General features: G+C 38.8%; 3 protein-coding genes across 9 annotated transcripts; all 3 read right to left on the reverse strand.

The window, feature by feature from the left end:
* Nucleotides 1-1,983: 1,983 nt before the first annotated feature.
* On the reverse strand, nt 1,984-8,616 carry lypla2 (lysophospholipase 2). 3 transcript variants are annotated; one of them, XM_058377272.1, is made up of 10 exons: nt 8,573-8,616; nt 6,660-6,751; nt 6,245-6,276; nt 5,640-5,705; nt 5,181-5,228; nt 5,032-5,102; nt 4,741-4,814; nt 3,971-4,072; nt 3,441-3,617; nt 1,984-2,833 (listed from the first exon to the last, which is right to left on the reverse strand). In XM_058377272.1, exons 2-10 carry the CDS (start codon nt 6,735-6,737, stop codon nt 2,783-2,785), a joined length of 699 nt encoding a protein of 232 aa, XP_058233255.1. In that variant the 5' UTR covers nt 6,738-6,751; nt 8,573-8,616; the 3' UTR covers nt 1,984-2,782. The 3 variants fall into 3 exon arrangements, with proteins under 3 accessions (XP_058233255.1, XP_058233256.1, XP_058233254.1); XM_058377273.1 differs by having other exon boundaries at nt 8,567-8,602; XM_058377271.1 differs by lacking the exon at nt 8,573-8,616 and adding an exon at nt 7,710-7,733.
* Nucleotides 8,617-9,647: 1,031 nt separating this feature from the next.
* Nucleotides 9,648-13,907, reverse strand: pithd1 (PITH (C-terminal proteasome-interacting domain of thioredoxin-like) domain containing 1). 2 transcript variants are annotated; one of them, XM_058377275.1, is made up of 7 exons: nt 13,675-13,907; nt 13,373-13,583; nt 11,403-11,446; nt 11,201-11,278; nt 11,009-11,113; nt 10,213-10,321; nt 9,648-9,953 (listed from the first exon to the last, which is right to left on the reverse strand). In XM_058377275.1, the coding sequence occupies exons 2-7, from the start codon at nt 13,571-13,573 to the stop codon at nt 9,852-9,854; spliced, it is 639 nt and encodes a 212-aa protein (XP_058233258.1). In that variant the 5' UTR covers nt 13,574-13,583; nt 13,675-13,907; the 3' UTR covers nt 9,648-9,851. The 2 variants fall into 2 exon arrangements, with proteins under 2 accessions (XP_058233258.1, XP_058233257.1); XM_058377274.1 differs by having other exon boundaries at nt 13,373-13,907.
* A 147-nt stretch (nt 13,908-14,054) lies between these two features.
* eloa (elongin A) lies at nt 14,055-21,833 on the reverse strand. Of its 4 annotated transcripts, none has more exons than XM_058377270.1 (12): nt 21,678-21,833; nt 20,856-20,912; nt 20,012-20,124; nt 19,161-19,639; nt 18,716-19,008; nt 18,454-18,577; nt 18,154-18,306; nt 16,882-16,979; nt 16,582-16,762; nt 15,520-15,643; nt 14,828-14,973; nt 14,055-14,716 (listed from the first exon to the last, which is right to left on the reverse strand). In XM_058377270.1, the coding sequence occupies exons 1-12, from the start codon at nt 21,747-21,749 to the stop codon at nt 14,655-14,657; spliced, it is 1,902 nt and encodes a 633-aa protein (XP_058233253.1). In that variant the 5' UTR covers nt 21,750-21,833; the 3' UTR covers nt 14,055-14,654. The 4 variants fall into 4 exon arrangements, with proteins under 4 accessions (XP_058233253.1, XP_058233252.1, XP_058233251.1 ...); XM_058377269.1 differs by having other exon boundaries at nt 19,161-19,642; nt 21,678-21,832; XM_058377268.1 differs by having other exon boundaries at nt 21,630-21,772.
* Nucleotides 21,834-21,904: the final 71 nt, after the last annotated feature.

Here is a 21,904-nt window from a genome sequence, read left to right on the forward strand (position 1 = left end):
TGCCCAGCTGTATTCCAAGAAAATTTATATATATATATATATATATATATATATATTTAAAACTGTTTGCAATTGTGGATTTTTCACTTTCTGTTCTGTTCATATCTAACCACACAGAAATCCTTCGTTTACTCACGCTGACAAAGAGCTTAGAACTTTGATCCTAAAGGCTGTAATGGAGTGGAGATATATAACACTTCTGATATGTTATGCTAGTTCTGTTTATCACTTCAAAAAACCCCACCAAATTATCTTGCTGTCTCACAGGGATGTTGTTATGTAGATATGTCATTCTTGTACGACGGATTAGTACAAGAAAGGACTTAGGTTAACTAGGTTAACTAGGCTTAGTTATAACCTACAAATGAAATACCTACATACACATCATTCACCTAATTGAATTAGTTATCCTAATTTTAATTCTTGTTATGTATTCTAGGAAGGTTTGCACTTGATTATTTTCCATAATCACCATTATTTTTTTTCCCCCTAAAATATGGTTTCTGTAAGATAAAAACACATGAATTATGCAGAACATTTCCCTTGGCAGCTTCAAAATCATTTGCAACAATGAAGTTGCATTCAATCTCATTGGATTTCATCTATTCCTTGAGTGTTCTTAAGTGACTTTGTGTTTAACTGTGTACATAATCCCAGTCCGTTTTTGCTTGCATGTCGTACACGGAGCACAAAGGAAGACAAAAGAAATGTCAAGACTATTATATTGCTGCAGTTTGCATGATTTATTCCACATACAAGTGTCTAGGTAAAATATTAAAGAACTAACTCTCCCTCAGCACATTCGATCAAATAAAGACACAGATGACGGTACAACATAATTCTGAAAATTAGCACAAATGATAAAATATCAACTAATGATACAATACAACTCAGGAAGAACACACCCTTTGATAAGTTCACTGTTTAACCCACATTTTCAAAAGTTTCTGCTCAGCAAGCACAGCCTCACCACATCCCAAATGACAAAACATTCAAGCCGTGAGACCCCAGACACACTACTGAATCGAACTGATTAAGTTACTAATAGTAGTTACTACAAAAAAAAATTAAAGCAGGGGTGCTAAAGGCAGATAGGCCAGCAGAAGTCAGAAAACACAGGACTTTGAGAGAAAAGGACATAATTAAGTAATACTGAGATAATGTGGTGGAAAGCATCAAGCTAAAAGTAAAGTGAGAAATAACATTCAAACAACAATCTGTTGTTATATTTCATTTAAACTGCTTTAAAAGTACATTACAAGCAAATATGTAAAGAGATGAACCAAGTTTGTAAACCATGTCCTTCTTTTTCCAATGCATCTAATGTATGGATCCTAGTAAATTTCCTTTGTTACTTGATTAAAGAAACTACATGTTGCATTTGCTGTAGTTCAGCCTTTGTAACCCTGACCTTTCACCTTTTAACCTGTTGAAATGTAATATTTATGCAGATAGAAACAAAACCCCAAATGAATGATCCTCCCCATCACCCCACCACAAAAAGCCACAATCAGAGATTAAATCAGATGAATGCTGTCTTATTCATGCACACACACATGACAGCTGAACCCTACCATTAAGAGATCATGTTTTGTGTCTGTTTTTGCTGCACAAATCCCCAATTGTGGCCTTTATTTCAATCTGGTGGTCAAGAAGAAGAAATGTTGTAATCGGAAAAGACTTTTCTACACAGGGATCTGAAATGATGCCACCTGGAGTGATGCACACTAAAATACGCAGTAAACCTTTTCTAAATGATTCCCATTTCTCCAAAAAAAAAAAAAAACCCACCACGACTGAGTTTTTATGTTTCCGGTTATAAAAATCATGACTCTGTTCTTAACCCGAGGGCTCAGTAAATATGGCACAGTTGCAAGCAGCCTTTCTAATCAAACAAATTACCTTAAAGACAACGTGAATGAGTCTTTAAAAAAAAAAAAAAAAAAAAAAAACCCAACAAAGCATGATGGAAAATTGACATGGTTCATTCATTTGGTTTATTTCAGCAGTTTCGTTAGGTTTCATTTCAATTGTATCAAACCCAAAAGAAAATATTCAGCGTAAACCAGAGCACCAGGAGGTAGCATGGCGCTCCTCCTCTTTCCCTGCCATCATGGACTGAGAGCAGCATGCAGTGCAGTGTGGCATGAGTCACTCCAGACGGCAGCAGTTACAGTGTAGAAGAACAATGCTCTCATCGTAAAGCACGTGTGAGGGGGAGAGAGAGAGAGAGAGGGGGAGAGAGAGAGAGAGAGAGGGGGAGAGAGAGAGAGAGAGAGAGAGGGCGAGAGGGAGAGAGAAAGGGAGAGTCAGAGAGAGAGAAAGGGAAGGGAGGGTCAGAGAGGGAGTGGGAAAGAGTGAGACTAAAATGTGCAGAAAAATTGGTTAACATTTCAGTGTTAATGGGAATGTATAATGAAAAAGCAGCGATTCTCCCAAATATGGTGGGGTACAACTGAGTAAATGCGTTGACCATGTGTGTATTGTGTGTGCACTGAACATTACATCATGTACAATGACACGTCATCTCAAATTACTGTCCATTAATTGTATATGAATTTACAAAGCAAGGCATGAAACACCAATGTAGGAACGTATTCACATTTTGTACAGAGAGATGTGTATGCCTCTGTTTGCATGTGTGAATGTGTGTGTGTGTGTGTGTGTGTATGTAAGTGTGAGTGTATAATGTGCGAGAGAAATAGGGGCGCTTATGGCTGTTTCCTTGTGGGAGAATGGCAGGTCAGAGGTGAGAGGTCGTTGACTAAGGGTCACAGTAAGGTCAGATTCGGGGCAACTGCTTCTCAATGAATTCCTTCACGGCCGACATCTCCTGCGCACAAACCCACATAGAGAGCGTTAACAGGAGTACATGTACAGCATATTACTACAAAATACTATTAAAACCACTGGGGCTTGACACACCTGAGTGTGTTATAGACTTCCTGGAGTTGAAATATTACCCTTAAATGATGCTTTACTATATTCTCAAAATAATTAAACTGTACATTGGTTTGTTTGTTGTTGCAGTGGTACCATTATTTTTTGTAGCCTTTTTGGTAAAAGAAAAGTTACAAAAGGTATACTTACAGGGTAACCAAAGAATGGTACAGCTTACTCATTTCTGAACATGTTCAATGGCAAAGTGCATTACACGTATTCTTAACCTGCTGGGTTACTTTATTTGGATTAGAAATATTTTAGGATTTTACGAGAGCACTGGATATTCTCCACTGGGCCATTATACATGACTACAAAACTCCCAAAATAGTGCACTGTGTAATAAATAAAAGAGAGCTGTTAGAGTATAATGTTTCTGTAATAAAATATCAACGTACATGAAAATCAAACTATAAAACCGTGTTCAAAATTGATTGAAGCTCTTTAAAGTGGCAGATCTGCTGTTTACAGTAAAGTGCACATCACCTGAGAAGACTCACCTGAGGGCAGGAGCTGTGCATGAGCCCTGGGTAGGTGCGGAAAGTGACTTTCTGTGGGGACACGATGGTCTTGAGCTTCTCAGCTGTCATGGCCCCAAAATGCGGTGGAATCATCGGGTCCATCTCACCATGACACTGCAGAATGGGGATATCCTTGTTCACGCTGCCACTCGCTGCCTAATGAGAGGAACAACATTAACACATCCACATGCTTGTTCACATGGGCCACATTAAGGCTACAGCTAAAAAAGCCAGATCCGATTTTCTCTTTAAAACACCCGAGTTTAGATCCCATCAAATGCTGAAATGGGACATAAGAGTCTAGGAGATTAAACACGGTCATACTCTCTCTCCTGTCAATCACAGCAACATTATCCGTGTTTAATCTCACCAGATTAATGGGCTAACGTAGACAAGGTTAATGCATGAATGACTCTGTGTGAAGCAAAAATGTATTGTTTTTAATGTCTATATCCAACATATGACTATAAAATACACATGAAAAAAAAAACACCTCTCTAAGCTCATACCTGTGGAAAGGTCTTATGAAGTGGTAACCAACAACTTAGAGCGACTACACCCGCTAGCTTCTGCTGACAGGTGAGAGCGGTGTACAGTGATAGAGCTCCACCCTGGTGAAACAAAGAAGCATAAGTCTTTTATAAAAGAGATTGGATGCAAATTACAGGTGTAAAATTCCCGACTAGCAATATACACCGATCAGGCATAACATTATGAGCGGTGAAGTGAATAACACCGATTATCTTCTCATCATGGCACCTGTTAGTGGGTGGGATATATTAGGTAGCAAGTGATCATTTTGACTCAAAGTCGATGTGTTAAACAGAAAAAATGGGCAAGAGTAAGGATTTGAGCGAGTTTGACAAGGACCAAACTGTGATGGCTGGACCACTGGATCAGACCATCTCCAAAACTGCAGCTCTTGTGGGGTGTTCCCGGTCTGCAGTGGTCAGTATCTATCAAAAGTGGTCCAAGGAAGGAACAGTGGTGAAACGGTGACAGGGTCATGGGCGGCCAAGGCTCATTGATGCAAGTGAGGAACGAAGGCTGGCCTGTGTGTTCCGTTCCAACAGATGAGCTACTGTTACTCAAATAGCTGAAGAAGTTAAAGCTGGTTCTGATAGAAGGGCGTCAGAATACACAGTGCATGACGGGTCAGGGCTGTTTTGGCAACAAAAGGGGGACCGACACAATATTAGACAAGTGGTCATAATGTTATGCCTGATCAGTGTATATTCCAGCATAGAACTTTTCTGGGACTGATGGTTGTTTGTCTCACCTGAGAGAATCCGCCAAGGAGAATACGGTTAGAAGGTATACCATTTTTTGCCTCATGGTCAATAATGGCCTTGACTTTAGAAGAAGGAGAAAATAAATCTTTGGTCAGAATACTGTATCATGAAATAATCTTGTTTTATTTTACAATAATTCTATGAATGTGATGTTTTAGGAGCATGAAATCTACCCAACTAATGAACTAATTCAAACTATTAAACAATAAGAACAATTAGTCTTCAAAATATGACAGTTTTTATCTACGGTATAAATATTGCTTTCATTTCTTACTTACTGTTTTCTGCTGCTCTCTTAATGCCAGCCTCATCCTCTGGAGCTTCTGGTGTTAGACCCATCAGGTCAAACCTGAATAAAATAATCTAGTTACTACACACAAATCATTCTATAGAAATATTCAAACCTTAAGAATAGACCATTTCTTACCATGATGGCATGGTCATTTTCATATTGAGTGTAACCGGGATTCTGGGTCTATAGGAATAAATAAATGACTTTGTAAATAATGCTCTAAAAAATATAAAAATGCTCTAGCAAAATGCACACATATATACAAATATTAAAGCATTTTAAATCATTTTTTTGAGAAATTAAATCAATGATGAAAAGCACAACCATCCATTTATTTGTTTTATTATTATTTAATGTGTTGTTGAATTGAGACATTTTATTTTCAAAGATGTTTTATTTCCTAGAAACCCTTGAATACACTCTCGGCAGGACACCAGTTTATTACAGGACACAGTAACACACTAATTCACAATATATTTTATTTGAAAGTAGATATTATAAGACTAACACACCATCATTTATAAATAAAATAAATTTTACACAGCTTTTCTATTAGTCAAAGCCCATTAATGTGGCACAATTCGAGATACCTACGCATGTGGGCAGATGTACTTTATGTAGGGCAGCCTAATGGATGTCATGGCATCAGCCCAGCCATGCCTAAAAAAAAAAAAAAAAAAAGTGACAATATTAGAAACACAGTTGGTCATAAATGTAAGTGTCACATGTCATACACGTCTTATTCTGCTCGTTGTTTTAACGATTAAATTGTCCATAATAAGTAGAAGGAATGATTTAGGTAAAGTTGTGGGAAATGATTTCAGTCTACTGCTGTTCATGTTCATAAGCTTTAGATAGAGAACTTGTCTTGTAGCTCTAGAAGAATAAAATAAACAGCAGCATGTTGATCTTCATAGGAAATAGAATTATTTGACAATTTTGTGGTGTCCATCCACAGAAATGTCGCTCACTCTGTGGTTTTTAATTTTCCACACTACTTTGTGTAAACTCTACAAACTATTGTGTGTGAAACTTCGTTAGCAGTTTCTGAAACCATGTCATTATTAAAGTCACAACGATCACACATTTGCCCCATTCTACATGATCTATGCCTTAATACTACATGTATGCAATATACAGCTTAACTCTCCACCAATGTGGGTCTTCACTTATGGACAGATGCAGGAATCAAAACTTACCCAGTATCACCAAGACCATGAAGGAAGATCACCTGTAGCGAAAAAAAGAGTGAAATGTGTCACAGTGAAAAGCTCTTGAGAGTTCTGTCAGGTCTTAAAGTTCAACTCATACTCATCCATGCTGAGTCTCTGGAAAAAAAAAACACACTAGCTACTGAAGGCTGTATGTTTAGATCGCCCCATTTTATCCAAAGCAGCTGGTTTAGTTAAAGTCAGTTAAACCAAATGAAGAAATCTACATGAACCAATAGCCCATAAACATACAAATGAAACCTGAATAAAGCTTTAAAGAAAAAGAAAAAAAAAAAAGCAGCTAAACATTTGTTATTCTTTTGAATCATATCACAGCCCCAGATGGAACAGTCAGATAGAAAAATAATCATACAGGTCTATGCAAGAAAATATTTTTTCTCACCGCAGCGGTCTCCTTCTCTGTCCCAGACACGGTCACAGCCTCGGCGAGCAGCGGCACAGACATGTTGTTGCCACACATACACTGGAAGGGTGCTTTCGGAAAACATTCAGAAAAATGTTATATTCCAGATAACACAGCTCAGGCATGATGTAGAAGGATATATGGAGAAAACGGAAATGTTTTCATTCCATTTACTCAGCAGATTGAGAATTGATTAACTAAAAGCATTAAGTCTTAGTTATTATATTAAGTCTTAGTTATTATATTATTATATTAAGTCTTAGCCATAATTATTTCAACATGTAAGAGAAATACAATACTTAAAGCGCTAATAAGTAAAGCAGAAAGCAGTTAATGTGTAAACCTTGGCGGTGAATCATTAGGCTTTCTGAACAGTTACACTCACAGCTACACAAGCACAAGTGAGTCTTCAGGATGTAAATACATCATGGAAATAAGGCGATTGTTTTTACTGTCCAAGCCGGGAAAGCTTACCTGTTTTGTTTAATGACACTAGCATAAAACTAGAACTGAGGTATCTGCTTAGACGTGAGGACTACATGAAGTAAAGATGTGAGAGAAATCGCTGATGTGTCAAATTTATTTGTGCTTCAAGTACACTGGATATCTATACTGGTTATGCACTAGCGTAACTTTGCTTAATCTGGGCTTAGCGCCAGGCTTTTCAGCCACATAAAAGGCACACAAAGGAGACTATATGAGGCTTTAACAGCTTTTAATTCGGAGAGCAGCACAAACCTGTCTGTGAGCTACTTTAGTCACATCTCTGCCATCACGAGACTTCAGCTGACTTGAATTAGATTCAACAAGACCAGCTGCCTATACTGAATATGAAAAATAAAACAGCAGGCTGCCCCCAATAGAAAAATATGTTTTTCTTTAATGGTTACATCAATGAAACGAAACATGTACGGATCTTAAACTGGATAGGAAATACCCTAGATGAAGTGGGACAGATTGTGTCCACATTTTCATTGGTTCCTCAATTCGTCTTACATCTTAGATTTCAGAGGTCTTCTAAACACCTGTACTCACCGCTCTTATCAGGTGACCTGCTTCCCTTTTTCAAGACCTTTTGTTTGTTTGTTTTAAATATCATTAACAGTATCATGGAAAGCACAAGGTCTGGATCAGAGAAGGTGTATGAATCAAGGAATTAAGTGACTGGGTACTCATTTTATGTTTTTTTTTAATTCCCATTTTTAGACCTTTCCACGTCTGAAAATAAATTCCCACAAGGCTGGTTTAAGGCCCTAACTGGTCCAGTCACTTCAACAAAATGAAAGCAACCATCAACACAGATGAGCTTTATCGATCACCCCAAACAGCACGGTGTATAATTATTAATATCTTTAACCAGATGGACATTTGGGCCTCTGATACAGTCTCTACCCTGTACATCACATGCCAAAATACAGCTACTAATCACCAAGATGACAATTAATGATCGTCGAGCGTGTGTGGCGCTTTGAGCCTTCCTTTATTTGCTATTCAAACTAAGAGGAAGAAGGGTGGACATGGAAAACAACGGGGGTGGGTGAAGCAATCCTCCCGGCTCATTCATCTATACAGCAAACCAGCTGAATTGCTCAGGTAGCTAGTCAGTCTTTCCGCAAATAAGCAGCTTAATCCTTCTTAACCAGCCAGCTCCATATTCCCCCATACAGATCCATACATGCAGCTAGCTGACTGTATTGTCTGGCTAATCCCGCTCCCTCTATAACTACCACTGCAATAGCCGAGCTGTCGCTTCTAATCGACACACTGCTCCGCCATGACGTGTTTATTTTAAAAAACAACAACATGTTTTTGTTTTTGTTTCAGGTTACGGCGAATAAAAGATGAAATATAAATGAAGGCCCAGCGCTGTAAATGCAGACACTCACACTCACCGCTTGCTATCCCAGGTCACAACGGAACTTCCGCTGCTTGTGCCGGAGATGGGCGGGGAATGCTCGCGGTGACGTCACCTCCAGCTCACACCCACCCTTGTCGAAAACATTGGAACAGTTGTTGTTTTTTTTGCATTTTGTTTTGTTTTTTTGTTTTGCTCACCTAATTACTCCAATGTAAAAGTCTAAACTAAGTCTCGTATTTAAGGAAACCCTCACAGACAAGGGGGAGAACACACACATTATATACACTATATTGCCAAAAGTTTTAGGACACCCCTCCAAATCATTGTTTTTCAGGGGTTGGATTTGATCCCTTAGTTCCAGTGAAAGGAACTCTTAATGCTTCAGCTTCATACCGAGACATTTTGGATAATTTCATGCTCCCAACTTTGTGTGGATGGCCCAGTTTGGGGATGATGTTGGCCTTCTCGTGACCTCACAAATGCACTTCAAGAGGAATGGTCAAAAATTCCCATCGACACACTCCTAAACCTTGTGGAAAGCCTTCCCAGAAGAGTTGAAGCTGTTATAGCTGCAAAGAGTGGGACAACTCCATATTAAATTCATGTGCATGTAAAGACAGATGTCGCAGTTTTGTCCTGGCTCTCAGTCTCCGCTCTAATTCATCCCAAAGGTGTTCTATCAGGTTGGGGTCAGGTCTCTGTGCAGGACAGTCAAGTTCTTCCACACCAAACTCGCTCATCCATGTCTTTATGGACTTTGCTTTGTGCACTGGTGTGCAGTCATATTGGAACAGGAAGGTACTCTGTTCCCACAAAGTTGGGAGCATGAAATTGTCCAAAATGTCGTGGTATGCTGAAGCATTAAGAGTTCCTTTCACTGGAACTAAGGGGCCAGCCCCAAACACCTAAATTCAATGATTTGAAGGGGTGTCCCAAAACTTTTGGCAATATAGTGTATATATTCCACATACTATATACAAGTACATCCTAAAATCAGGACCAAACACTGGAGCCTGGCACTGTGAGGCAGCATATGTCCTCGTTTTCATATGTACTACTTTTTAAGGTTGCATCAAATACCACTTACAGTCATTCAAAGAGGACATAAATGCTTTTTCTCCATCTCAGAATATTTATTGGCACACAAAAAAGTTTCAGCTGAACTGCTCCATGAGCAATCACGATTCCTCTCCAAACATGTTTCTTCTCTTAATGTAAATCTGTGATCGAATTAATACCTCAATATCAAAATTCATCCACACCTATCCACTCTCCACTCCACAAGACAACTTAAGCTCATATGATATGATCTGTCATGAAATGAAGTGTGTCTGCGGAGTAATCGCTTCCAATTTATGATCTGCTGGATTTGCTGCTGCCTCATAGTTACAGATGGTCACTTCATGTCTGTGAGCCTGCAAAAGAAATCAAAACAGACGGCAATTATTAAATTATTTTTAAACTATATATTTATAACCACATTAAAACCCTTTGTCATCTATTTCATACCATATGTATTTATGTTCAAATATATAGGAAGCAGTGAGGCAAATGCTTGTGGGTTTTGACAAGGGCGATTTGACCCACTAAAGATCTGAAAAAAATTCCTACTTGGAATAAACACCAAAAACTATCACTGATTCATTAACGCATCTTCTAGAGTTCAGTAAATACCTCAGCATATTCTCCCCGAAGTCCAATGTAGTAGACACGAGTAGAATCAGCCCCAAAGTTTCGAGGAATATGAATAGACAAGTGGTTGACGTTAGAAAAGCGTGCAATCCTGTAAATAAATAAATAAATAAAAAATGAGAAAAGAAAAAAAAAATATTAAAAATATTGCTATCACACTGAACAAGAGTAAAAATAAGTCAATATTTTATAAATTATACATCGATCAGGCATAACATTATGACCACCAGCCTAATATTGTGTTGGTCCCCCTTTTGCTGCCAAAGCAGCCCTTACCCATCAAGGCACAGACTCCACTAGCTCCCTGAAGGTGTGTTGTGGTATCTGGCACCAAGATGTTAGCAGCAGATCCTTTAAGTCCTGCAAGTTGCGAGATGGGGCTTAAAGGATACTTTTAAAACATACTGACCATTGCAGTCCAGGAACACCCCACAAGAGCTGCAGTTTTGGAGATGCTCTGATCCAGTGGTCTAGCCATCACAATTTGGCCCTTGTCAAACTCGCTCAAATCCTTACACTTGCCCATTTTTCCTGCTTCTAACATCAACTTTGAGGACAAAATGTTCACTTGCTGCCTAATATATCCCACCCACTAACAGGTGCCATGATGAGATAATCAATCAGTCTTATTCACTTCACCTCTCAGTGCTCATAATGTTATGCCTGATCGGTGTACATAGTACACATCATTTATATAGAATACAATTTTTTTTAAATAAAAATGTGTATTACCTTTATCTTTACAACCTGAAATCTTTATAGTCACTCAGAAACTTACTTAGTTGGATACTCCAGTTCAGCCAGTGGATCCCTGTTAATACGAAATGCTTGTTCTGGTTCTCTGCTTGTATCATCAAATGACATCTGCGGTATGTTCTTGTATCTGCACAGAGATATTATAATCCACATTATTCAGTATATATATAAATCAACTTTCAGACAAGACTCATTTAAAATATACTCGACTAACAGCCTCATTTCAGCTGGGTGAGACTCATCATCTTCTCCAGAAAGGATAATCCCTTTCAGCTTTACACTTCCAGTAAACCTGACAAAACAAGCAAGAAGACCAGAAATCAACACAGAAACAAACAGAAGAGGGTCCATACATATTGGTCATAAACTATATGACTGCAGCACTTATGTGAGGGAGAGCAGAATGACTGTCTCACGGGATGTTGAACAGGAGTTCCTCATCAGCATCACTCTCTACAAACTGGAAATAACAGAAATGATAACAGATTAGTCAAATAAACTATTACACCAATATATTGGGGGAAAAAAACAAACAAACAAGCAGATTGACTTGACTTGAACAGTACATGGAATAATAAGGCTTTTGGTTTGAGAAGTGTGTTTATTAGTGTAGTGAATTTAACAAGTCCTCACTACTTTGCCAGCATCTGACTGGCTGACTGGCATCCTGGGACATGTCTAAACTAAATCAAATACGATACAATTACAGGAAATTTTTGAATACTTGTAGCTTAGGTGGCATAGCATTTAGCAAGATGCTGCAATAAATTGAATTTTGAGAGAGAGAGAGAGAGAGAGAGAGAGAGAGAGAGTGAGAGAGCGCAAGAGAAAGAGCGAGCGAGAGAGAGAGAGTGAGAGAGAGAGAGAGCCAGAGAGATTGAGAGAGAGAGAGTGAGAGAGAGAGAGAGCCAGAGAGATTGAGAGAGAGAGAACGAGAGAGAGAGATTGAGAAAGAGCGTGAGCGAGAGAGAGAGAGAGAGAGAGAGAGAGAGAGCGTGAGAGAGAGCCAGAGAGAGTGTATAGTATTTTCCTTAACAACAAAGTAATTATATTCCAACTAAATTTTCTGATTTTTATCTTTCTGTTGAGAGTGTCTTCTCACTGAAATAAATCTATCAATTCTAACAGCATCAAAAGACTATTTATTTAGATTTTTTAAAAAACAAAGACAGTTTGAAATGGCTTGAAAGTCAAGATTTCAATGTGTATTTTAACATATTTACTTTTGAAACTGGATGACGAAATGCATAACTATTTTACAGAACAGTTTATAGTGTTCGAGATGTGCTTCGCTCCCACAAAATCCAATCACACTTACTAGTGATCTAGTTAAATATGGAGCCCTTAAAAATCAGAGCCTGTGTCAACATATGGGGATTTCTCACCACCACCCTCATTAACATGTCAGCTTTGACCAGGACATGTTGATTTCAGTCAGCCAGAGGAAGCTAAAGAATCAGGCATCAAGCTGATAACCTCTGAAATGTGCCGGTTACATAACAGTGAACTGGCACAAACTCCACAGTCTTCGAAATGAATAAACTCCTATATATTTTCTCAACCAAGGGATGTCTGGATAGGGTGCAGGAGGATGTACAGCCAAAAAGACACATGTGAACTATGCTTGTACAAGCTGCTATTGTAGACCAATGTATACAGTACAGCAAGAACACCTTTGATTAGAATGACTCACCAATAATAATAAAAAATAATAATAATAATCATACGAATAATTGCAATAATAATAATAAGAAGAAGAAATTATAAGCTTATGATGATGATAAATAATATTAAGAATAAGAATAAATTATAAGCTTATGATGATGATAAACAATAAATAATAATAATAATTTAAGCTTATGATAATAATAATAATAATAATAATAATAATAATAATAATAATAATTTATTATTATTATTATTATTACAATTATAATAATTATTATAATGCAATTAAAATGTGAATATCTCCTACCATTTTTGTAACTTGTTTTGTAGATATGCCTCAAAAAACTGAGGGACAATATAATAATCTCTGAAACTGATACAAATGTATATGTATTCAAGTCTTATTTAAACAAGACAAAGCCTTATTTATCGTAATGAATGTACATTTTTGAAAAAGGATTCTTCTACACAAAAATCATAGTAGTCAACTGGGTAAGACTAATAGGGATATATATTGTTTAAAGGGACCTGTAGGGTCTTGCTATAAACCCAGTCCCTGCATTAGAGACCTGTATAATGCTCCTGATCCTCTTGGGTTGGGTCGAGATGACACAGCTTTAGAGACCCTAAATTTGGCATCTTCCTGCTCTAACTCACCTGATCCAACAAGTTATCAGTGTCTTCATGGAGTAAGCATGGTGCCGAGTCAGTTCCTCACCTTGTCCCTGTCTGTACGCTGGTCCCAGGGCTTGAACACGAGTTTTCCGTCTCCATCTCGGCTCTCATTGAGACACTGCAGCTTCTCGATGTCAATGCGTCTGTACAGTCCATACTCCACACCACGTTCAGCGGGTTCATGTTCATCTTCACAACACCCGTGACCATGCCCATGTCCGTGCCCATGCCCGTGTCCAGACATAGCATATGGTCTGTCAAAGCAGTACAAAAAAAAAGGTACTTTTACACTCTGAAACTAGAACGTACCCACTTCCTGAAACAAATCAGCGTTTGTCGCGATACCTTTTTTAACCCAGGTACAATAATGCAATGCGCAAAAAACTCCACAAAATAACAAGAACTGCCTCTCGGAGTGGTCAGGGGGGTGACCAATCGCGTGCAGCGTTTATAGTCGCCGAACTTATACGTGCGAGTGACGTCATGTCGTGCGCCATTTCGCCGCTTTTCACGTTACGCGATCAGAAATAATCATGCGAACTGTGTTACTTTATGGTAATTAAGGTATATTGTGATTGTAATCTAATTTGTATTGTTTCATGTTATTGCGGTAAATAAATAATAACGCAAACCGTGTGTATTTCAGCCCTGGATTATTTAATATCTTCACTGAAATGTATCCTGATTTTCATGAGAATATTGAATCCATGACACAAACAAAAAAATCAGGGGAAATGTACATTTTATTAAAAATGTCCATATAACATTTATTAAAATGCATTAAAATTATTCTTTTGATCGTCGTCCTTACATTTCACTTGCCCAAATTCACCAGGACCACGGATTTAAAATAAATAGTCAAGTGAATGTGTGTGGTCTCATCATGGACCCAGTTCCACTCACGTTCTCCCAGTATAGCGTACATGGTTTTTTTTTGTTTTTTTTATGATTGTGAATAAACTCAAAGTGAAACAACAAACACTTACAATCACACTGTTATGGATGTCCTGTGTTGTCATTAGGAGCAAAATGTAGATAAATTTTGTTTGTAATTAAATAACCATAATAAAAACATAAAATCTAATGTTCCATTGTAGTGTACTGTACTGTACAGTGTGTAAATCTTGGAACGTGATCACATCCTAGGACAAGAAGTCTTTCTGCTGGTTGCTTTGTTTTCCAGTGATCTGCATATCCACAGTTAAATGTACAAAGGAGGAAAAAAAAAAAAAAAAGAGGAGAGCGGGCATTGCAGCTTTAAGCGTTACTTTAACATGAGAATGGACTCTATAGTCATGAGACAAATGCTTTTTCTCGTCCATCCTTCACCGCCGAGAAAACCTGTTCTTAAAGGCTTTGATAGTTTTAGCCATCATAGGGGCAATTTCTGTGGGGAAAAAAGAAGAAATTTGGGACATTTAGAAACTCTACTTACTTTGTACATGATAAAAGATTCATTACTAATAATCTCAATATTTTTTTGCGCGTGTTTACTCACTTTTGACCTGTGGTTTGTCTCTAAAGCTATGGCCAGAACTGCTGCTTGGTGCATGAGAAGGAGATGGCTCAGGAGGACTGTTATAGGAAGACTGGCCAGCATCACTCGACTGACTGTAGGAGCTATGTGGCATTGATGGTCGGATTCTGAAATGAAAATATACTGTAATGTTTTACTTGAAAAACTGACATATAATTCAGTTTTTATATAATACAGTACTTCTTAATACATCTATATAAGAGTACACTATTCCTTAATAAACCCAACAAACAAATCCATTGTCAAGCGCATCAAAAATATCAATCAATCTTAAAAATTGTAGATAGATATAGACATGTGGTCAGAACGTCAAAATGATATATGAAATAAATAATATGAACATGTCCTTAACTATATAGAAGGCACCACAGATGCCAGTTCAAACACCCTTAATATATCACTAGCATAACATCTGTAAAATGTGGTCATTTTATTTTTGGCATCAGATTTTGATACAAAATTAATTTGTCAATGTACAAAAGGTAAATTTCTAGCTTTAAAATTGTTATACTTGGGCTGGCATGTGATTATTGTGAAGTTTTATGAAGTCAGAATTTTGTGGCCTATTATGAGCATGACCAATGGCACCTAGCAAGATATGTACATGTACATCTGCACTCCTCAGCATGGAAGCCTATATGGAGTTTACTCACTTGACTGGGATAGGAGCCGCAGCACTAACACTGGTGCTGGTCGAGCCGTTTTTAGTTCCAAACTTCTCCTGCCTCCTCCGAACATCACGAGGGGGATTAGCAAAAGCCATCTTTACTTGGCGACCTGTAAGGGAAACACATGGGTAAATTTGACATCACCACTTACAATCACCATCCACTTTAATAGGAACACCTTTGTAACTGCACATTCATTTACATTTCTGGCATTTGGCAGACGCCCTTATCCAGAGCGACTTACATTTTTTAACTTATACAACTGAGCAATTGAGGGTTAAGGGCCTTGCTCAAGGGCCCAGCAGTGGCAGCTGGGTGAACCTGAAACTCATCCTTCCGATCAGTATACAAACACCTTAACCACTAAGCTACCACAACCCCATTCATGCAGTGATCTACTGAATCATGTGGCAGCAGCATAAAGTAAAGCATTATGCAGAAACAGGTCAAGAGCTGAAGATCAAACATCATAATGAAGATCTGTGTGAGCTCCATGAATCTGATTGTGGCATGGATTTTGTTATTTCATAAATTGAAGTTTACACAAAACACAAATCTTTGAGTTTTTTTTGGTGAGGATGGAAACACTTTGCTGATTAGAGAGGTCAAAGGAAAATGGGCAGATTGGTTTAATCACTCTTTACAACAGTGGTGATCAGAAAAGCATCTGAGCATACAGAAAACATTGAACCTTGAGATGGATGAGCTACAACCACACAAGACCACATTGGGTTCCACTCCTGTCAGTCAAGAACCTTGAGGCTATCATGGACACAGACTCACCCAAACAGAACAGATGAAGATTAGTCCAGTCTTCAACTGTTCAGTTTCAGTAAGTCTGTGCCCATGATAGCCTCAGACTCAGATTCTCGGTCGACAGAAGTGAAACCTCCAGGTGGTCCATAGACTCTTTTTATCAAAACAATTGCATATGGTTAAGCATTAAAGATCTTCTTTGATATCTCCTGAAGGTGAGTAATCATGACAGAGCAGAATCAGTGCAAAGTTTTCTTTGTATTTTCTTCAGCAGTGAGGAAGTGTGGATACCTTTGGGTTTATTGGCATGGGCGGAGCTGATATTCTGTGTAAGCTTGCGCAGACGCTCCTCCCGTTCATCGTGTAGGCGCAGATATAGCTCTCTCCAGGACTCATACTCCTGAGGAGACTCGCGCTTAAAGTCCCGCTGGCAGTGCCGCATCCACAGCTCATCCGATTCCTCTGTAAAAGACTTCAGGGAGTTTGGACAATGTTATTATCAAATCATCCACCCCCCTCTCAAATTTCCAAAAACTGTCATGCATTTCTGGTTGTTTTTAAGTGTGTGCATGACCACATAAATATGCATACCTGGTTACACTGTTCAATGCGGTACAACTGTTCTGGAGTACATCTCTCCAAAACTGGCTCCAAAATCTCATAAGGCACACCACCAACTTCATCGATTGCTAAAGAAGAAAACATTTCAGTAGTAATGTGCAGAAAACTCAATTTGGTTGTCTCTTAATGAAACGCTGTGGCATTTAAAAAGATTTTTAGTCCTATGATCGTGGTACAAATGTGAGAGGAAGCACATAGCCAATAACACCCTATCTTTGTTAAGAGATCTGATTTCAAACTGCAGCGAAGGCACTTTTGTTTTCTGCTGGCTTACACTTCTAATGTCTTTGAATTTGCATTGTGCAAGTTCCTGTGTCGCAAGGCACTCAGCGGCAATCTGCCCTCTTCCACATAACAGACTAGAGAATCCCACCCCTACCACCTAAAGATCATAGCCAGTTTTGTTCCCTTGAACACTGACATTAACAAGCTCACAATAGGGTTAACTCTTTCATGTTAAAGCATAAATTATAATGGCATCTCCCATTGTAAATGACATCTAATTTGGAGTTACACAGCTATCTAAAAAGGGTAAGAAAAAGCTACTACTCATCGACACTAATCCACAACCATTACATATTCACTGTAGTAGAGAAGCAAACAAACTGAAAAACAGCGACCAGGTGCAGTTTATCTGCATGCAGTTTCAGAAACTGTATCTCGATTTCAAGTAAGAAAAAAAAGTGTAGCCATGCCCCTGTAAACTCTGAACTGCTAACAGGATGGTTTCCCTTTTCTACTGACATCATGAGCCAGTATCAGTACCAGTGCAGTGTCATTTCTCACAGAGAAAAAAAAAACACATTGAAAAGTGTACTGAGCAGTTTCTTCAATACAGGTATAAAAAAAAAATGAGACCATTCGTGCCATGATTGCACTTTAGAAGGTCAGCAGGATACAGGGTCAAAACTGTGGCATCTCAGCAAACTGCAAAGGTCAATATGGTAATGCATCCTGGTAAAGGTCAGCATTCTCTCAACCAGATGGCTTCAGCAGGGCATCTGTTAATGATTTTTCCTCCCAGTTAAATCTTAGCCTAAAAATTCTCGCTCACTCACTCACAATCCACTCATTTTTAGTAGCATTTTATCGTGATCAGGGTTATGATGAATCCAGAATTGATCCCTGGAACACTGGACATGGACATTTTCTTTATATGTCACTTTTAATTTTTGTTTCATTTGTTAACAGTCTGTTTCTCCTGCCCAACCCCAAGTGTATATATTTCAGCATGTTACTCACAATCAATATTGTTCTGCAGAACTCTAATGCACTGCTCATACAGGGTCATCATCTTGGGCAAGTATGAGGACTTTGAGCCAGAGTACACAACCATTTTGGAGTTGAAACGCCGCCCAGTAAAGCCAGCATCCTCTTCCTCATATGCTATGGGAACTAGAAGAAATAAGAAAGAAAAATTCTATAAATTCTAGAAACTATGATTTTTTTTTTTAAAAATGACTTTTTTTATTTCTATGCTGTAAACATTCGATAGACTACAGTGAATAAATGATATGAAATGATGAACATAAAAATGTCAACCTTTGCGTCTCTGTGGGGACAGAGGTGTGACATCTATTGAGGGCAGGGGTCTGTAGTTGGGCTGAATTGCTGGCAACGGAATATCGGGTAGAGTGGGCACCACATCAATGATCTGAGGGGTAACCTGAGACATGGAGAGGAGAGACAAAGTCGAATTCTATTCTTACAAAGGAAAAGCAAAGAGAGTTAGAGTGCTCATGATGAAGTCATGATCAAAACAATTACTCATGTTAGCTGATAACTTTTGACCTAATGACCCCACCTTCCTGCGTTTCTCCTGCGTTGTGGGTGGTACTGTGGGTGTGGATACTGATGCGGTAGTAGGTTCAGGCCGTTTAAAGCTAGTTCCATTAGCCTTACTGGACTTGGAGGATACTGAAGCAGCAGGGGTAACAGGGTGAGATGGTCGAGAGAGTTTCTTCTTTTTCTTACTGTGAGTAGGTTCATCATATGTGAGGAAGGATTCAAAAGACATAGTAGGCGTTTCAAAGGAATTATCATCATCATCATCATCATCATCATCCTCGGGCTCTGGCTTGTCTCTTTTTTCCCTGCCTGGAAACAACCACAGTGTCAAGAATATATTCTATTCTCATGTACATTATCAGGTCTCTCTGTTCTGATTGACTATTTCTGCCTATACTTACACAATAAATATGACACATGAGGAAGGAGTTTGGCTGTCAAGCAAAACTCCAAATACTTACCATCACTGACTCTCTTCTTTTCTTTCCTACTTTCCTGTATGGAGGACTGAAGACTGCGTTTGGATGATGGGTGTGTCGTGATTTCTTTCTGTTCCCTATTATCATGGCGAATCGGTGCCCCGCTCTGAAACTGAGCTGAGCGATTCCGCCTTTGCTGTTCCCTGGAGGAATGAGAGCCATGTTCTCTGGTTTGCTCCCTGTGTGATTTGCTGTGTCTAGTTGGTTTCTGTGGAGGACTAGGTACCGGCTCATCTACTGGACTCTCATATTCCTCTGACTGATAACCCCCTAAACTTCTGTGGCTGTACTCTTGACTGTAGTGCTGTGGGGAGGAGGGGGAGTAGTCTTGTTGATATTCTTGTTCATCCTCCTCATCCTCTATGGGTGGCGGTTGTTCTGGTGAAGGTTCTCTGGTGCGTTTGTAACCTCTGGACTTGTCTGGACGTGAGTGGGAGCGAGCCTCTTTAGCATTACTTGGTCTGCTGATAGAAAATGATACCACCGGCTTAATGATACTTTTAAAAGAGTACAACATTTCTATAGATTAAACAGAACTATATATCTATTGTTTACAGTATTGCTGTAGTTGGCAAGCTTAATTCTGGCAAGCTTCAAATACATAACTTTTTTTTGCACATTTTTAAAAATCATGTATGGTAGCACTACTTATATTATATTGATATATTGCTCAGCTTGTATTTCCTCATTTGTAAGTCACTTTGGACTGCTAGACAAATACATGTAAATCTTCCTATGCTTTCTTTCACTAGCATCCCCCATCTTGCTGTTTTTAAATACATCTCCTGGTCTTCGCTCCATCCATATATTTCCAAAAGTGCGTCAGTGCTCACCTATCTGCAGACTGAGGAACCAGCTTCTTCCACTTGGCCACAAGATCTTTTGCAGTCTCCCCCACAATGTTATGTTTGCGCAGAGAATTGACAGTCTTTCCAACGCCAGTTTCCTGCAGACACGAAGAATAAAATTTATTCAGAAATTCATCAGAACCAATCTGCATGCAAACCACAGCTGATCAACTTGAACCTAGGTACAATCCTCTGCAAATAATGTGAGGACTCATGTATATAAAAACAAGTAAATTACTGGCATACTTTCATGCAAGTACAAAGTCACGGTGACATTTTAGAGATGGACAATTGGAAATATTTGCACAAGCAACAACTGAAGCAAAGTCTGAAGCTAATTCTGCATGACTGAAATAAGCTTTGGGAGACAACAAGGGAGAACAAGGTGCGACGGGGGTAGTGGTTTTGGGTGATACTGAGAGAGTTGGGGGTGGTGAGAATGTGTAATGGACTAATCATGCTGTTGCGGTTTACTATAACTTTCCTGCTGCACTGCCTCTAACACTCACCCTCTTTGACAAAAACATCAATGTCATGTCGACAAAGTCCCAGGTTTTGAGGGTGAAAGCCATATTGGCTTGCCATCAAGAAACAACTTTTAAAGTTTGCTGACATCAATGTGTGAAATTATAAAGCACTGAATTCCGGTGCTTTAAAAATATACACAACAAAAAGGCACAAAAAATTCAGCGCACTTCATGACATTTACAAAATGATCAAGTGTCTCTTTCAGCAATCAAGCAAATTGAAGTAGTGAGGTAGGTAAGTAAGTAAGTAAGTAAATAAGTAAATAAAAAAATAAATAAATAAATAGTGTGCTTGTTCTTACCACAAGAATGTCCACTGTTATGGGCAGTTCTCCCAATCTCTTAAGTGTTTTCAACAGCTGTTAAAACAATAGAAAAATAAACCACAGATGAATTGATTGCGTCAGACAACATGTTCACTTACTCAGCAGCCAAGATGGGAAAGAAAAGTTACCGGCAACAAAATCCATAATCTTTATTAATGAAATTAATTAATTCTTAGGTTAAAATTTTAATGGCGAGATGGGCAAGTTTCATGAAGCGTCGTCGTGGCCTGCAAGAGACGGCCAACTTTCCAAAAAAAAAAAATTATATATATATTATATTTTAGGCACACAAGTCAGGAGCTTTAAAAAGCACAATTTTTAATTAGAAATTTCTGTTAAATGTTTAGAGACTTTAAAGTTGTGACATGCAGAAGTTTATAGCGTCAGTTTTTTTCCTGCCTCAGTAAGCGGCCACAATGTCGTTAGCTTGCTGAATCTGATCTCACGGCCTGTCTGCTACTGTAAGGTTTCTTTTTCCTAACAAATAAAAGCGCCTATTATTTCTCACAGATTTCAACCCAGTGCTCAGACAAAGCACGGAAAGTCGATCAGATAAGTTGTATTCATTTATTCACACATGACAAGACGTATATGTTGGCAAACTCTGCCTAGCACTTCTCTATTTAAAGAGCCCTCATAGTGTCGCACTAAGCGTAAGCAATAACGCTGGCTACATCCGACTTATTGTTATTCACCGATCTGCTCCTGTACAGTTTGTTATATTATTATTATTATGATGATGATGATTACTTGCCGGCTGCTGCGTGTACGTTCCGAGGTTGAACGACTTCTTCCTACCTTACGAGGCTCCTGGTTCTCTGAAAGCCGTGACTGCAACTTCTCCACTGCCTCCAACAGCTCCTCCGCCATGTTTACAGCTGGTACATAGTGAGCGGAAACCACTTCATCGCACACACAGCGCCTGCCCAGTCCGATCCATGGAGATTCCGGAAATACATCACCACTCAGCTCAAGTAAAGGGCTTATGACGTGAATGTCTACGTCTGTGTGACGCAGCCAGGAAT

The sequence above is a fragment of the Hemibagrus wyckioides genome, linkage group LG24 (assembly GCF_019097595.1).
Source record: "Hemibagrus wyckioides isolate EC202008001 linkage group LG24, SWU_Hwy_1.0, whole genome shotgun sequence".
NCBI classification, from domain to species: domain Eukaryota; kingdom Metazoa; phylum Chordata; class Actinopteri; order Siluriformes; family Bagridae; genus Hemibagrus; species Hemibagrus wyckioides.